This window comes from Triplophysa dalaica, chromosome 3, assembly GCF_015846415.1.
Source record: "Triplophysa dalaica isolate WHDGS20190420 chromosome 3, ASM1584641v1, whole genome shotgun sequence".
Classification (NCBI taxonomy): Eukaryota; Metazoa; Chordata; class Actinopteri; order Cypriniformes; family Nemacheilidae; genus Triplophysa; species Triplophysa dalaica.
In genome coordinates, this window is record NC_079544.1 from 11,712,521 (window position 1) to 11,731,285 (window position 18,765).

The 18,765-nt window shown below is 38.3% G+C and overlaps 1 protein-coding gene across 8 annotated transcripts in view; it reads right to left on the bottom strand.

The window, feature by feature from the left end:
- The window catches only part of arhgef4 (Rho guanine nucleotide exchange factor (GEF) 4), a 72,279-nt gene that overhangs the window by 45,793 nt on the left and 7,721 nt on the right, over positions 1-18,765 (bottom strand). The window contains exon 1 of one of the 8 annotated variants that reach the window (XM_056741119.1): positions 17,722-17,906. The exons of 6 other annotated variants lie outside the window; for them this stretch is intronic. In XM_056741119.1, coding sequence (XP_056597097.1) covers positions 17,722-17,781 — 60 coding nt within the window. In that variant the 5' untranslated portion in view covers positions 17,782-17,906. Of the gene's footprint in view, positions 1-1,012; positions 1,354-17,721; positions 17,907-18,765 lie in introns of those variants that run through there. One more of the 8 variants, XM_056741128.1, reaches the window with a different exon arrangement.

Below are 18,765 nucleotides of genomic sequence, written 5' to 3' on the forward strand. Positions count from 1 at the left end.
TGTTCATTATTAACCTTGAAATTTTACAGTCTGCGACTTGAAAGCTTTTGACATGAACAAAACAATAACATTCAATAACATTTTTTCACATTACCAAACTATGAAATGTATAAACTTTAAATTGTGTCTCAATAATCTTTGGGAAACTTAAAATTCCTTTAGACCTCAGAAAATAATCATTAACTCTTGAGTAGTATGTACTTATCGTAGAATAAATATAGACTACGATCAAATATTAATATAAATTAAATATCAAACAAACGCTTATATAATATCCAAACACAGACCGGAAGTTTCATTGGCAAGTGATGTAATGTAAAAGGTAACGTGGCAACAACTTCCTGCACACACTGACTCACTAAAAGCAGATAGCAACATGTCAAGAGGCTCCTACCTCTACATTAAGAGTATCTGTAAATCTCAGTTGAAGTCCGGCTCTGAACAAGCTGAAAAGTGTTTTGCCCAACCATTTTTCAAACAGCACCTCCCCAAATCCATGACAACGCCGAAGACGCTGCCAATTCTGCACCCCGGCTGTGCGAGTACAAGCATGCACACTGACACATTCATTGGTGAAGCTTCACTGACTCAATGTAAGGTGAGAGAATGTCCAGGAAGAGAACTAGCAGTCCTTCATTTAATCAGACACATATGTGGTCTCAGGAAACAAATCCAAGGAAGCAACAAAAATGCTGCTATAGGACCTTTTAAAGGCATTAATCCGGATAAAATAAAATACAACTAAAGGTAACCTTTTCTTATATTTAAGCAACTGTTTCAGAGCCAGCTCCACATACTATTGATTCAAAATGTTTCACCCAAACAAGTTCCGCTCTACTAAACTAAACAATGTCTTCTTTACAAGAAGCATTGTTATAAGATAACCTATTAAGCGCAAACACCATAACCGATCCTTTTGACAGAGCAAGATTTATCTATTCCAACAATCCATAACTCCCATAACAGGTCCAAACCAACACAAAGGTATGAAAACAAGCTGAAGTGCCCTTACCTCGAAGAAGCTGCGTAGGAAGTATATAACACTCAACATTGTGAGTGCGCTGAGGAGGGGACACCTTCAATCCTCTTTCACTCCCCCTCTAACTCTCTCTCTCTCTTTATTCATTATCCCCGGAGAGAGTTTCCTCAGCCTGTTGCTGCTGCATGCTTACTTGTTGCTGTTTAGGAGATCTCTAAGACTCACAGCATAGAGAACGAGGGAGAGTGAGAGAGAGAGAGAGAGAGAGAGAGAGAGAGATAGACTAAACCTGTCATGCCAATGGTTTAGGTTTCCTAACAATGACGGCTCCTCCGTTCAACAACCGTGTCAGCCGCTGAACTCTTTAACCATTAAACTCCCAAGCTAAGAAATGATTGAATTATGCGGTGAGGCTAGTCTAGGGGTAAATGGAGTATGTGACAGTAACAATAACAGCGTGCAGGCTGTGGCGGATTATAAAGGGTGTTGTGGGTTGGAATGGATGAGTCACTTTGTCTTTTTATGTCAGTTTTAATTTTGTTGAACCGCACGTCTGAGAAACACCCAGAGTCTGTTTTAAGGCTTTAATCTTGTGCCTCCCTCTCAAGCCCCGCCCAGCAACAATACCTGTAATGTTTTCATTTATATTAAAAGACTTGACATGCAGCACCAATCAGAACTTTGGAAACACTTAACTTTACACCCTTTAAACAAGAGTAACTCATCAAACTATGGAGTAGGACAGTAGTAATTGTGGAAATTATGTTGAGAAAGCACCCTAAATCAAAACTGTTATATTTGAACATCTTCAAAAGTAGCCACACTTTGACTAGAATTTGCACAGTTGTACTCTTGGCATTATATAAGACAGGTCACACAGGGAAGCTTTTTAAAGACTATTGAAGGAGTTCCCAGTTTCTTCAGGGTTCTGACTGTTCTTCTGCAAGTCATCCATTTCAGATATGTGATTTTTAAAGGTGCTGTGTGTAATTTTTTTCAACGATCTATTGACAGAAATACAAAAAATATAAACATAACTGTTTTTAGAGGTGTATAAAGAGCTTACATGATAAAGCGTTGTTTTTATTACCTTAGAATGAGCTATTTCTATCTACATACTCCTTACATGGAATTCACGATGTGTTTCTACTGTAGACCTAAATGGACAAACTGCTCCACAGAGCGCGATTTGTAAATATGCCATCTCTTTGGCAAAGAAATGAAAACGTGATGACATCTTAGTGCTGTGTCAGCCACCGTAGTGCTTCGGAAGGAATGGTGGAGAGAGCCGTTGGTTACAATTCAATACCTCACCACTAGATGTCACTAAATTTCATACTTGACCTTTGAGATCATCATAAACATTTCAGTCAAGCGTTTCCTAGCTTTTGACTGGTACTCTATATATCATAATACTTGTATTTTTATTGTGTTATATTACGTGTTTGTGATAGTGGTGATGAGGGGTTGTGGAAAAGGTATTGTGATAAGGTTCAGCCCCCAAAGGCAGTTCTCCAAAGTGAACCGGGCAGTATAGGGTACAAAGTGTTGAGGTAGACAGAATAAAAAATATCTGAAGAAAATGCTCTTCTACTTGTAAGTCGCTTTGGATAAAAGCGTCTCCCAATTTAATATATAAGAGCCTTTTTTCTTTCATTTATTCTGTAAGGAAAGTATCATATAAATGAAAAAAATAATTGGGGGGGTTGCATGAACAAGCCACTTTGCATTTTGATATCATGTCAATGTCTATTTTGCAAGTAAAACTTTGTTTTCCATGAAACCTTGAAAGAAAAACTGGATTAACTGGATGCAGAGTCATGTAATGGGAACCAGGGTACCAAATTACTGCTAGCAAATATTTAAATCCAATAGGGGCCTGTTGACTCAGGTCTATGAAAAGGTGTGTTAAATTGACAATAGCGTCATGGAGGAATAATATAATTTAAGTATCAAAATCCACATTTTACCCAGTATTAATCGGATTTCAGTTTTTGACAAAGGGTGCCCTCTGCTGTAAGTTAAGAAAAGTGCAATATGACGCAAAGTCTGAAATCTCCATTAGCCTACATAGTCTGGAATAGGGAGGTGTGTTTACATATAAATAAGTAATAATCGGAACTTTCGGAAGAAGAATAAAAAAAAATAAGAAAGAAATACAATAATATAAAATATATTTGTTCAAACAATGAAAGTAAGGGGGGTGGGTAAGATGCAAAAATATTGCTGAAACATAAGAACCTTCTCTGCAAGGTGGGAATAGGGCTGAACATTCATTTAATATTCAATGATTTATATTAAAACGTGTTTAGAGTTTCAACCACAATAATACATTTCAAAGGTGAATCACATTTTTACTTATTTAATTATTAGTCTCATCTACTGTAGCCTTACAGAGAGTCATTTATTCTGTTCCATCCATGTTTTTGGTGCTAACAAAGTCCGCAAATCACCGTCTGCCCAAAACAACAACAACCAATTCACCCCGACTCCTCTGTCTCGCAGCCTGTAGACTCTACGGTTCCCCGGGTGACGACAGCCTCCCTCAGGGCTATTCAGTGTGTCAACCCTCACTGCGAGGTAGACGGTCAGAGCATTTGGCGTAGGACCAGTAACTCCAGTTACCGGTTGCCCCTCTCTCTCTCTTCCTCTCTAATTTAGTTTGACACAGTTTAGTCGGAGGCCTTTGCTGAATGAGACCATTGTGACTGAATGACAGTTGCGAACGAGAGCATCCACTCTTTTGATTTCCCGCACTTCAACAGATGAAGATTTCCACAGCATGAGCGAGACGGCGTGACTCTGTCACCATGCTTTGTGGGGTCTGTGAGGAGGCTTATGATATTCCGATAATGAATATGAACTCTGTCAGAAGGCTTTCACTGACACAAAAAGGGTGGGAAGGCATTATGCCGGGAACTGACACAAAACGCATTATAATTACAAAAGCGGTCGAAGAGCACTCATCTACCCAGCAGATCACTCACAGCGGCCTCCCACCACGGTTTTGACAACTCAGCATGGCTATAGATACAAAGGCACTCACGAAAATACACCCCGCATTGAAATGTACACAAAACCCATGTGCACGGTTTTCAAACGGAAGCTATATGTGAAAGGTCAACGTTTAAATAAACAATACAGGAGCGGTGTTTAGGTTCTTGAGGAAATTAGCATGCTAAAATGAACTTGACATCAGGGGCGTTTTTCTGGAGGGGCAAAGGATGCAGCGGCTCGCCAAAGAATTTGAATGAGGAAATAAAACTAATAACATACTAGAATAAACTATAGTATGGGGAAAATTGTTAGACAGAGACACCAGGAGAACTGAAAAATAGAGGCGTAAGTGTATCAACTATGACTGATTAGCATGCAACAAAGCTAACCTATCCCATTAGCAAGCGTTCCACAAATCTTATTAAATGGCTCAAACTAGTGGATTTGAATGTACAAATTGCTAAGTAACAGTGGCTGCTGATCTTTTAAAGAGGGGAAGCTCATTTTCGGCCTAAATCATAAAAATTGTCCATTTATTTATATGTAAATTCTGCCCTACGTTCCTTTTCAAGGAAATGCTCTGTAACCCATGTCAAGAGACATGGCCAGCAGTACATTTTCTTTTTCACAGCACTTCCAGTCAGCCAGCTAACTTTGTCATACCAGGAGAGCTGAAAAGACCTGTTACTTTTCACTATCTTTTGCACTAAATCAATCTTAGGTGTTGATCTGCCCTGCTGTTTAATTCTAAGTTTCTCCTCGTAAGGAAGACTTTCTAATGGCTTTACCAAAATCAGGTCGACAATATTAGCACTGTCTGCCATCGTGTGCAGTTTGCTGGCTGGCTAGTTCAGACTATATGAATATGAATATAATATAAAATATGAAATATATGAATATAATGAACAAACGATCTAATATATATATATATATATTTAACTCAACGGGGGAAATGAGGGAATTATGTTAAACTGAAACAATGAATGTGGTGTGAAATTGTGTGAAATATACGATGAAGGTTGCAGCAGTTTGTCTTTCGACTACACATGCAAAATCCACAATGGGACTGAGTTGGAAATGGAGACACAGAGTGATACGCGTCATAATCTGAAGACCACGCCCACACCAACCGTCTCTTTGCATTGCGAGAAGCTGCCGCCTCCTTGTCATTTATGATTTATAAAAAAAAAAAAAAATGTCTAAAAGCTGATATGTGACTTTGTTTAAAGCAAACAAGCTAAAAAAAAACAAGAAATACGTTTTTATAAGCTGTCGACCCAAAAAAACAAGCGTTTTAGGACATAAAAGTGGATTAAAAAGAGATGACAGACCCTCCAATCATCATGCAGATGCTCGGAGTCCGGGCCAGCCCACTCCTCCATTCATCCCAGAGACGCTGAGCGTCCGTGGGCGGGACATAATCGCAGCATTATCCAATGACCGTCTTGTTTCTAAGCACTTAAAAAAAACTGTTTAAAGCAGCCCCATGGAAGTCAATGGACGCTGGGCTTCAACAGAGTAATGCACTGTACGCTACGGGAATGAATGAGAAGGAAATCGAGTCAGCCGACCTAAGTAGCTGATTCTGAACGAAATTGTATTCGAACATATATTTGACCATTCATTTTTTGACAATTATAGGGGAAGCTGAGCTTCCCTTGCATTCTCAAAGAAATCGCGTCTGCTAAGTAAACAACACTTTATGGCACAGATCCATATAATCACAAGTTAAAAACTCTAAGTAGTGTACCTTTAATTTTGCTCTTTCAAAAGCAAAACAAATTGTTCCGTAGCTTCTGTCTCAAAAGGATTCAGACATTTATTAAAATTGTAATTCAGTGTGAAATTCTGTCAACATTTATTCACCCTCCAGTTGTTCCAAATGTGTATAAATGTCTTTGTTCTGATGAACACAGAAAAATATATTTGGAAGAATGCTTGTAACCAAACAGTTATTGGCCACCATAGTAGGAAAAATGACAATGGTATTCAAAAGTGCCCCAGAATTGTTTGCTTTCTTATATTCTTAGTTCTTTCAAAAAATAACTGTTTGGTTACAAGAATTCTTCCAAATATATTTTTCCGTGTTCATAAGAACAAAGACATTTATAGATTTGGAACAACTTGAGGGTGAGTAAATGAAAACAGAATTTTCATTTTGGGGTGAACTGTTCCTTCAAATCAACCTTTCTATCAACTCCTAACAACCCCATCAGCATATAAAGCACAAAACCACATTTGTTCCTTTAGAGTTTAGTGAATCAACTCAAATCCTTTTTTGATCAAATTATTCATTAAGTCAATACCATTGGGCTTCTACTGTAATATAGATTTGGTCTTAATGGACTGGAAAAGCAAATGGTTAGCTTTGCGGTCTCAAGCTACTGTGTCATGGCGTAAAGGGATATTTCTGTCACTATTTACTCAGATTGTTCCAGATCTGTTTAAGTTTCTTTGTTTAGCTGAAGACACAAGAAGATATTTGGAAAAATGTCAGATCTCATGCCCCATTGACTCCCATAGTATTTTTTTCCCTTCCATGACAGTTAATTTGGGAACTAGATCTGACATTCTCTAAAAATCTTTCTGTTTGTTCAGCCAAACAAAGACATTTATACAGGTTTGGAACAATCTGTGGGTCAGTAGAGTTTTCATTTTTGGGTAAACTATCCCTTTGAGACACTGCTTCTGTCCAGCACTATATTAAGTTTGACCGAAAGGATGACAAAGCATTACTGGCAAACTGAATGATTATAAAAATACACTGACATAAATAACCCAGAAAAGCTTGGACCTGACAGGGTGATCAGAGTCCCAATATAAAGTGGAGAAGTCTTGAATGACATTGAAGGGGTTTATCCTGCTATAATGCCAGGTAAAATCCCTTACATATATAATGTATCAATTTACCCATGAAATTCCATCTTTTGTAAAACGTCTCAGAGAACCCATGAAAATGTTTATATTATCTTGATCATTGCTTAAGCAAATAAGTCTGTTTTGTAAATACTAATATTCCTTTAAATTATCTTATTATGTGACAAGGAGGAGACTTATTAATCCAAAACGTACAGTTTTCATTTAGTTATTATCGCATTGTCATGTACATTATGGCTTATTTTCATTATGAAACATGTTTCCTAAAAACACAATTAATGCATTTAGAATACCGTGCTACATATTATTTCTTAAGCATCCCTTAATACACCTATTAAATCTGATGTATCGCTGGTGGCCTCTAAAAAGTGCTGGGTTGTTTTTGACCCATACTTGGTTAATATTGGACAGACCACACTGTGTGTTTTGTCCAATATTTACCAAGAATGGGTCAAACATAACAATACAGTGTGTCCTTCTGAAAACTTGTCTCTCCATATTTTGCGGATATTATTTTTTGCCACAAATCATTATTGTTAGTCATCCTTTATGATTTTGTCTAGGTTTTGCAAACATATAAGAAATAAAAAATATTAGAAAGTGCTTGTCAACTTTTACAACACAGTATTTATTCATTTTAAAAGTAAAGTGTTTTTTCCATTTACTGAAAAACTGTGAAAAACGGTTTCAGAAGGACAGCGACGATACAGTATACATATTTATTTAACAGGACTATAAAAGTACATTACAGACAACATTTTACAATTAGTCCTGCAAATATACAGTATACATCTTATTTAATAGCGCTATGAATAAAAGGGTCCCCGTCCCTGTGTTAACTGTAAAGCTCCCTTCATATTTACAATAAAATTTGTAAAAGTGCACTAGAAATGAATTTGAATTGAAAACTGATGAAACTGGCAGAACGTTGCAGGAAATTGGTTTCCTTTAGGACTACAGTCAATGTACAGTTTATTGCTCATACCAAAACTGACCAAAGCGGACTTAAGCATTCCGAACAGTCCAGACACATGCAGGATGACCTCAGAGTTTATTAAGCCAAGGGAGCTGCGTCTAAGGTGGAGAAGGCACTTACTGACACATTTTCAGCTTGGGATTTCCAAGTTTCTGAGGTGAGGGACGTCAGCGCCTAGACTATAACCCAACCCATTACAGCAGAACCTCCCAGGACATGGAGCGTGAGAAAGAAGCAGGAACAATGCAACAAGCTGCCTATGGCAACTTAAGCACACACAATTAAGTTGTTGGTGCATATTACACAGTGCTGTCCGGGCAACAGTGACTTGCTGAGACTTTTAGGGGTCAAATCAAAGGCCTCCTATGGACTGTTCTTCTGAGAAGAACTTCAGTTCTCCCCACCTTTGAGGACAAATGGACAGCTTCAAATTTTTGCTTATTACTACCAACTGTTTGAAGAAGAAAAGACAATTGGTCCTCAGGGTCTTTACAGCTAGACAAATTCTTGCATTTTTGCAATAGCAAGGAAAATGACACAGATTCTGAAGATACATCATTTGCAATAAATAGATCACTCTAAAATCATAAAATAAAGCCTCCCAGAGTGATGCAGAACTTGTCAGAATCTACTTATTTGATAATATCATTGTGTAACTGTTCATTAGACTTAACCAGATGATAATCAAGGTGTTATGACAAGACATTTTTAAAGTGTCACTTTCTTAACCCAGCTCAGACGTTTTTGCTAGTTCGAGAATGTAAAGAACGTAGTAAAGTGTCACACTGTCACACTCAGCACTACACACATAAAGTACTGCAGTTACATGTCATATGAGACAGTGAATGGACCATGTAAACGCCTCAAAGCAAGATATGCACTCATGCATCTCTGAAACATGACCAGTGCATTACATAAGACTCAACTTGCTCCGTATTAATCCATGTTTACAATATTCTCGGATCCTTCTGGCTGTACATGTTCTTGCATTTGTTTAGTTACATTTACATTGAGCAGACGCTTTTATCCAAGGTGACTTACAGAGAGTTCAAGGAGCAATAAGCGATATATCATACAGGAGCACTAATACAATAGGTGCTAATACAAAGTTACTAGTTTCAAGTTTTCACCTGCACAGCACAGCAAACAAACTGCGATTACAGGCACAAGTGTTCAAATGCCTGCTTCTGGGAAAAGTGAGCACACAACAGATTACTCTGCAAATAATGGGGGTAAATTTGAGGTAAAAATTCATTGCAATGCATCGATGATACATTCAATGTATCTTATGCATTGCTTAAAAATCAATAGAATTAAATTTGAGTAATAATCAACTGATGTATCAATTGTATCAATTACTCAATTAGTTTAATTAAATTATGGAGATTTGAATGTGCAATTTACATTCTAAAATTGCTTTGTTGTTTTTATCTCATAGTTGGGTAAATATTGACAAACCCAAATGTAGGTTTAGAAAAGTAACCTACTCTAAAATGCTGGGTTATTTGAATACATTAACCAATATATGGCTATAGGTTAATTCATAACCCAAGGTTGCGTTTGTCCAATCTTGACCAAACGATGGGTTCGAATAACCCAACATTTTTTAGAGCCGAAAATGGTTATATTAAACCCAACAATTGGTTAAAACGGGTCCCCAGGTTAGGTACTGGAGGGCCGGTGTCCTTCAGAGTTTAGTTCCAACCCTAATTAAACACACCTGAAGCAGCTAATCAAGATCTTACTAGGCACAGCAGAAACTTGGAGGAAGTGTGTTGAGGTAGGTTGGATCTAAACTCTGCAGGACACCGGCCCTCCAGGAATAAGTTTGGGGACCCCTGGGTTAAAACAGCGAAGCAAATTAGGGGTGACCCCGAATAGTCGAAGATTCGATGCTTTGATAGGAGGAGCCTGATTCGACTACAAATCTAACAGTCGAATCTTCGCACAGGTGTTATGGAATGGGGATCATTCTATTTTGGTTAAATGGGCAGTGGCGCCGCCAAAAATATTATTTATGATGTAAAGAAATGGGACATTTTTAGAGTTGGGTATCAAAACGAGGTCTGGGTTTGACTTAGCTCAGGATCTCGTCTCTCCCCGTCTTCTGTGCTGCAAGACCAGTAAAGAGAAGCAGCACGTTCCGCACCCACCCGCAGATGACTCGCAAATGAATTGTGTACACCGTTTCCAAACATGTGTCACTTACTGAATGTTTGGGCATTTAAATATGAATTAACACTTTGTCTGTAAATGCACGTTGTTCGTTAATTAGACTGCACTTTGTCCTGCATAATACAAAAAGATATAATAAAGAAATATAATCTAAATCACAGCATGTAACAGGCACGCCGCAGACTTTCGGAACTTGTCATTCTCTGCACTGAAAGCATAGTCATTTTACTATTTGTGGCTTGTGCATTTTGCCTAAACACATTTATTTTGCACATTGTGACTTGATTCAGACTTAATTTGTTTCATTTCTTATTTTTATTTATTATAAAGGTATATTATAATGTATTCAAATTCTGTAAATTAATGTGTGATTGCATTTTGGTACATCAATGTGAGTAGTGATCACTTTGAGCAGTAACTTTAACCAGCTGGTGTCATCCCCACATGCGCGGACACACATATGATTAGACTATAGTCAAGATGTAAAAATTCTGACTATCTAAACCCCTAAAATGTTAAATTACACCTTAAAAGTTGGGTCTGTCCCTTTTAGACCCAATGCTGGGTTGACAATGACCCAGCATTTGAAGAGTATAAAACGGATTGTTTCGACCTAAAATAATTTTTGACCAATGTTTGAGACGAATATGGACATTTTCATATTTTACCCAATGATATTTTGAGACTGTAAGATTCATAAATGAAAATCAAGCCATTGTCAAAGCAAACATTTCCACCCCTAAAATAGATAAGCTCATAGTTTGTTCATACCATATGACACACTGCTCTGCCAAAATGTGGCTATCCATCACATCAACACTTATCACAAGAACGGTGGAACACAAGTGTTCAGCACACTGTTGAAAGGACACGATCACAATGATGTAGCAACCAGCAGGTGCAGGAAGAAGAATCTATCCTCAGTGGAATGCCATTAGATCCTGTTGAACTCCTATATTGTTCACGTCTGGGCAGAGCGCATACTGTACATGAGTTCTGTCCTTAACCCCTTAGCCGTGTCATTCTGTTAGCCCTCGCTTATCTAAAAATACAACTCATCAACTTCAGTGGTCAGGGTTTTGACACAGGACATGCTTCATAAATAAAACCAACCAAATGTTCAAATAGTATCCAATACCTGACAACACTAAAATGATCAAACACACACACACACACACACACATACACACTGAGTTCAGCCAAAACCAAGTGACCCCAAACAGAACAAAGGAGGTGAGAGTGAAACCAGATCCTTTATCAACGTGTTCCCATGCAGAGATGAAGCTCTGACTCAAGATCAGTTTGCAATGCTGGCATTATCCCATAACTCCGTTTAAATAAATCTGCTTTGCCCTGAAAGAAACAAAGAGGAGGAAGAAAACCGAGTCTCTGTTTTACAAGCCAACAACACCTGCGCTAACAGTTCTGAATAACAAGTGCAATTCTTTTACACAAATTAAGTTCTCAGCTGCATAAGAAATCTGTTTGGTAGAGACGTGTTCTAACATGCTTTTGGTTTTATTGTCAGTATATGTGGTAGGCTTTACATGATGTGACTGCGTCACAGGAAGGCAAAGCTGATGAAAGTCGGGCATGGCTTGATAAAAACTTGGCGTGTTATTGGCTTCGCCATTGTTGTGATAGCAGGAGTCTTACAAACTGCTCTGGAAACACAATGTGTGTTATTCTTGTGCTATAAGAGATTCTGACAGACATGCTGTTATAAGACACAGGATGGCCTCTAGGCTTTGTAGAGACTTGCATGTCAGTTACAGCAAGACCAAAGCACAAAAGGGAAAAGTTATTCAAATAATCATTTCATCAACTTTCAAAAACCAGAAAAGTTGTAGCAGGAGAGGTAGTGTGTGTGATAGGGGAAAGGTAACTGGTCATGGGCAGGTCCAAATAGAATCTGATGAATTTCTTAAAAATAAAAATTTGTGTAATGGAATTTAACAAAGTATTTTGTTTTACTAAATAACGGGTAAGATTCTGTAAAAATCTACAGTATACATGAGTTCAGTATGTGTGTGCATCTGTCGGGGCTTGGTCAGGGGTTGGGAGCTTAGATCACACATGCAATCTATACAAGTACACAAACATGCTGTCCTTGTGTGAGTGTAAACAGAATATAAAAACTGGTCCAGAAGCACTCCCTGTCTCCCTCATTTTATATTTCTTATTGTTCAATCTTACATAAATAATTCAGTCTTTAAGATATTTGTTGAAGATTTTGATTCGCATATAAACGTTCTGTTGGTTGTATTCTGTTCAAATGTTTGAATTAAATGTTTGAGGGTTACTCACCCTCTTGTCATTTCAAAGCTATACTGTATGTCTTTCTTTCTTCTTCAGAACACAACAGAAGATATTCTGAAGAATGTTGGTAACCAAGCAATGGGGGTACCCAATCACTTCAGTTGTATGGACACAAAACCATTGCATGTCAATAGGAACCACTGTTGTCCTGTTATACTTTCTTTTGTTCTGTAGAAGAAAGAAGTTCATACTGGTTTGAAATGACAACAGGGTAAGCAAATTATGACAAAAAAAAAAAACAATATCTAAAAAAAAAAACATTGCACACTGTTAGAAATTGTGTTCTGGCACATTGTGGAATGATGCATGAAATACAGTTAAAATGTTTGGCCCTATTATATTTGAGGTATTTACATGCACACTATGCAGGATATAAGTAATAAACTAAATGATAATACGATTTTTTCAAAACACTCAAAGTAGCTTCAAGCAATTTCTGTCAATCCTCTCTCATTTACTTGGCTGCAACTTCTAGAATTTGGACACACTTTGTGATTTGAGTCTGTGGACCTGCTGGGGTCAATAAAGTCTGCACATTAGCACTAACTCTGTGTTTAGAGGAGGGAAAAATATGTAAGATCTCAAATGACAGACAACATTTATAAAATACCGCTCTGCCATAGTATAAAAGGACTGCCAATAAAATCCTAGGGTCAAGGGACCCTGAAAAGACTGCATAACTCCAGACAGGAAGTGGATATACTTCAAGACACTGGAGAAAAGCCCAGGAAATTATTTAAATTCTTGACATTAAACCGCATTCTGCACAGAGTTGAACCACTATTTACTTCCCAAGTTTATATGCCTGTAGCAGACCTTGCTTGAAGATGCACAAATGAAAACTAAAGTGTAGTTATATACAGTACTGACAGAACGACTAATGAGTGAGCTTTGTCTAGGATAAGAGCAATGCAGCTGTCCTCATTTCTAGTCCATGACACCAACACCAGGGTAAAGCTGAAAGAAGGTTTGGCTGCTGCCCCGGGCTTGTGGTAAACATGCAGATTTGAAAGGAGGGGCAAGCTTGAGTCAGCCAATCATCCCTTTAGTCTTTCTGTACCCACAACTGAGCTACTAGCCCTTGGCAGAAAAGTTCTGGCTATTCTATGTCGAACAAACGAACCGGTATGGGCCAGAGAAGCTAAAATACTTGAGTCTCAGATGCTGGAAGGGAAAGCATCCACCCTGCAATTTTGAAACGGGGAGAATATTTGGGCAGGATAGTGGATACCATGGACACTATTTAGAGTTCAGTACTGTTTTCAAAGAAGTTGTTTTCCCTAAACCCTGGGAAAAATAACAGTTGACAGCTAGGAGATAGAGGCTTTTGTAGCAAACTGATGCAAAACCTGATGGGCTGTTACTGTAAATCACGCTAGACGCTTGATTGTACTAAAGGACTGGGAACTAGCGAGGCGCTAAAAGCTGGCAGACAGTACAGGGTGAAACCGGAACGTTCCACAGTTCTGCTCCTCTGGGACAAATGAAAGAAATTCATGGGCCTCACACGACACCACGCCTTTTTGTTATTATAAGCACGGGTCTAAATGGCACATTTGTAACCCGCTATGTGCATAAACAGAAAAAAAATGATATTAATCATAATAATAACATAAGCTGTTTAATGACGGGCACCAGCAGCTGCAGAATGCCACTATACCTGACACAGCAGTATTTCCATTAGCATGAACCGATTTTTTCCAGTGCTGTTCATTTAAGTTCAGATAAGATCAAGTTATGTCCCGGAGGATTAGAGAGAACAAAAACACACAGTAGATTTCAATGTATGTTCTGTATGAGGACAATTTATTAAAAATAAAAGTGCTTTAGTTGTCTCACTGTCACACCATGTCTTTTATTTGCACTGATGCTCAATCGGTGTTGGTTTGCTGTGGATGGATGGATAATGGATGGTGAGCTTTGCTACAATGTGTGAGTGAACCTTTAACTCAGTTGGTATTTAATACAGCCTCTGTGGGACGCATCTGATGAGCCTTTAACTGAAAAGCTTCATCAGGACATCCCAGCAGGACATGAACAAATAAAGAATCACCTATTACTGCCTCATTTCCGCTAACCAAACAGGATGTTTAAGAAATTAATAAAAATAAAGAGTTATGACGACAGCCCAAAGATTAATATTCACAAAATCTCGACCTTATAAAATCAGTCAAAATAGGGCACAATGTATTATGTTAACAAAAGAAAATTTCTATATGGATTTTTTACACCTGTTTCATCTATATTGTGAAGTTTGCACTTCATTGCATTGTGTTGTATTGTGTTTTATATAGATTTCATCGAACGTGAGTATGCCTGACCCCCAGTTAACTTCCAGTTTGTGTTTGGCTAGTGTCTAATAATATAACTATTTCGATTTTATTTTATTTGGGTTAATATTAATTTGTATTATTATTTTACAGTATAAAACATTGTATGGTACATTGACATCTAGCGGTTGAGCTTTGTATTGTAGTCTAAATTCAAAATATTGGAGTTACGTTTGTTTATGTTATTAAGATAAAACCGTCTATACTGTATATACAGGTGTGGAAGTTGGGGAGAATGCGGGGGGACGGAGTCTAGGGAGGGAATTTCAAGGAGGGACAGTTCTCCACCCTAAAATGTAGAGTTTGTAATGCTTTATACTTTTTTATTTTATTTTTTTATTTTAAATTAGGCATTGCTGTTTTTGAGGCTTTGATTATGTTTTTTGGGTGTTTAACAATAGATGTTCATCTTTCTAATTTAAAAAAACGCTTTATATGTCACCTATTTCAAGTCTATTGTTAACCGCTGTCCCTCTTCTCAAAAAACGACTGGATTTCTTCCGGTCTATATAAAGTCCCTCCTTCCGAAACGCTATGATTAGTAAAGCTGACCAGTCTGAAAACTGAGTCTGTTGTGACTTCTCTAAGGAAGGACTCGCCCCTTTTTTGGCGTATTCCTGTGGGCGTAGGTTACTAAAACACTCGGAATAGTGACATCATGTACCCGGGAAGTAGAGGGCTGTAGTCCGATTCCAGCCGTTCTCTGTAGTTCTTGAAAAGCGAAATTCTGTTATGAACAATATCTCCTTTGGCACTGAACTTTGAGCTTTATGCTCTAACAGCAACATTACACACTAACTAAAGGTTGAAAAATTGGATTGCGGGGAATGACACCGATAAAAATAAATAAAAAAAAACAGTAACCTAAACACCCCGGTCAAATAAATAACCACACAAAACAATGAAATCAACTTATTTAAGATAATGAAGCCACTTTATAGAACCCTGACATTTTTTATCATCTTAAGGGTGCAGTTCCTCCAAAAATAACAACTCTGTAACCCTTTACTCACCTTCAAGTTCCGAAAATCTGAATTATTATCTTTGTTCTGATGAACACAGAGAAAGATATCTAGAAGAATGCTTAAACCCAACAGTTCTTGGACCTCATTGACTACCATGGTAGGAAAAATGACAGTAAGAAGGGCTTCAGGACTGTTTGCCTTCCTACATTCTTTAAAGGTTCCAAATCGTTTAAAAGCAAATCGTTTTGGTGCATGTCTCTTAATGATCATGAGTTACAGCCCACCCCCCTTCCGTCCGGCTTGTCAACACACGTGTATTACTGCCATGTCAATGGTTTAGCTAAATTATATTTCCAGAATTCCTCTGCGGTTATGTTTCGTCCTGAACGTCCCTGTAGACTAAAAATTCCGTCCCAGCAAACAGCGCTCACGTTGTGCGTTTGCATTTGCCTAAAATCCACGGATTGCGCACCTGCAGATCTCAGCGGAATAACGTTGATTTATGCGGTTTTCGTTGACAAGTTAAAACGTTACACACACAATGTGAAAGAATAACCAGTAAGCTGTGAATGATGTTTCAGCCTAAGCACGAATGATTTGAGACGTTCAAAACGAAACTACCCTGCAGTGTTCTCCCCTGTTCATTAGCAAAACAAACAGCTTGCCGCAGCTAAACATATTAACGCACATAATGTATTAACATTCACACAGTTAAACTCCAAGTGTCCATCTGCACTTATATACAGTAAGTTTAACACTGGCTTTGAATGTTCTAATTAGCCCGTGACTGACTTAGCTCCCTTCACTATTATATGCTAACGTTATCCTCCTATATATACGGTACATTTACATCAATTCAGACTGTAGATAAATATTACTCACATCAGCAGTTTTGTCTTGTTCAGTCAGTCTCGATCCCTGTTGAGTGACAACTTTGAAGCTAATCCTGCTTGTGCTGTCCCAGGTTAAAAAGCACTCCGGTTTGAAGTGATTCGCGCAAACAAGCAGGTTTTTACTTATGTTTTCTGAGGAATTTATACTAAAAATAAAATAAATCCACCGCTGTCTCTTCCTAGGATTAGACTCTGTGCAGCGACTACATTGCATGTTGTCCACTAACTTTAGCCATGGCGTCAGGTACACCGCCGTCACTTGTGAATACAACAATGGCAGATCGCAGTGGGTGGGACTGTGCTGATTAAGGGGCGTTAACATTATAATAAAATCCGCTGTGTACATCAAAACCGGAGCTAAATCTGAATTGCTCGATTTCTCATATGCTTGCAGGGAAAGGCACACCAAAACAAACTTACTGGGTTCTTATTTTTCATGTTTTCTGGGTTGCTAGATGCACCATGGCCACGATTATACCACTTAAACTCAGAGAAAGCGGGGTTTTGATATGATGTCACCTTTAAAATATCTTCTGTTGTGTTCAACAGAACAAAGAAATTTACTAAGCAGTTTTCCTACTATGGTAGTCAATGTTGGCCAAAAACTTTCTCTGAGTTCATTTAAACAAAGAAATGAATACAGATTTGGAATGACCTGAAGGAGAGTAAATGAAGACTTCATTTTGGGTGAACTGTTTCTTTAAGAACAGCCCCCATTATCTTTTATTAAACTAACATCAAGGAAAGTCACAATAACGCATATACATGAATCTTCATGTTAAAGTGTACACAATTGACAAATAGAATGGGAGTTCACGGGTTCAGTACTCAATTCCTGAGATTTCTACAGGTTTGACATCCAAATAGTACAGTTTTACAGAGTAATAATTCCTCTAATTTTCCCTCCAAATTTCTTGACTCCACAAAACTAATGACAAGTCTAGCTATAATGTATTACACCACAGACGCTGAAGAAAACAGCAAAATCACTGCCAAGACATCAGTGTGACATTACCATATGGTTTAAAATATCATGGCAGAACAAAGCATAACATGCTTGACTCCTTACACAGGTGTCTGTACACTGGAACAAAAGTAGACAATGAGCATTTCCGAAGTAAACAAACCAGACAGCAAAAAAATGTGGACACCTCGTGCCCTTGAAGAGAACAAGTGATATAAATGTACAATAGTAGTTAATCAGCCCTACCTGTGCCATGTCTCTGTGTTCACAGTCTCTGTTTGGCATCCCAACAGCCACTTTTCTCATAAAGCTGATCTGAGTTCAGCCAAAAGGGATCCCGGATTCCATTCATCGCCTTAACTGCTGCTTGAGCACTGAGACTTACAGTGCACTCTACAGCCTGTGGCTCACACAGTGACACGAAAACAAAGGAGAAAGAAGCCCATCCCAACACAGAGGGGGAAAAAAACGGAATAAGAGAAAGGGCCAGTCAGAACAGCCTAATGGCTTTAAGAAATTGTGGTGTTCTGAATAAAGAGAGAGCGAGAACCAATCAGAGGGGAGTAGGCTCTTCCTCCTTATTGCCTGGAGGACGCCAATAATTTCTCAGTGCGGTCTGACAGGTAAAGTCAGTCTTTATATTTTCAGTACAGTGACTTTGTATGGCGGCGTACCCTTGAGAGATACAGGCAAACAAACGCTTCGTTACGAAGAGCTGAAACATGCAGGCCAGGTGAACAATGGAGGAAGGAATAAAAAGCTCTTCTTTCAATTGAGAGGGGGCGGCTTCCATTTTCTCAATTATTATGAGAGGAAAGAACCAATAATTTCGACTTCAATTAAATGATAAGGATAATACTACAAAGTTATAATTTTTCTGCGATCAACGATAAGGGCAGAAGCCTGCTCGCAAACTGTAGATTCTACCTGTGCAGGTTTTAGTGCTTTGAGGCGAAAGGAAATGTAGAAAACTGCTTGCCAGTACAATTCTGGCACACCTTGCGTAGCCTTTGCCCAAGGCAGCCGCCGCCAAAGAAGAAGAGTGTGCGTGAGAAGTTGTTTTATCCAATAGACGGGGGAATGAAAAGAAAAACAAGCACTTCCAGACTTCTTTGTTTAGGGCATAACGAATAACCCTGAATAAACGTGTCTCTCCCTCTCTTTCTCACCTAGTATGAAGCATGAATGTTTGAGCTAAATACTAACATTACGCTCATAATGAATGCAGCCACCAAATGAAAGGCTATTGTTCAACGTAGACATGTGACTTTTATTACCACGGGTGATCGA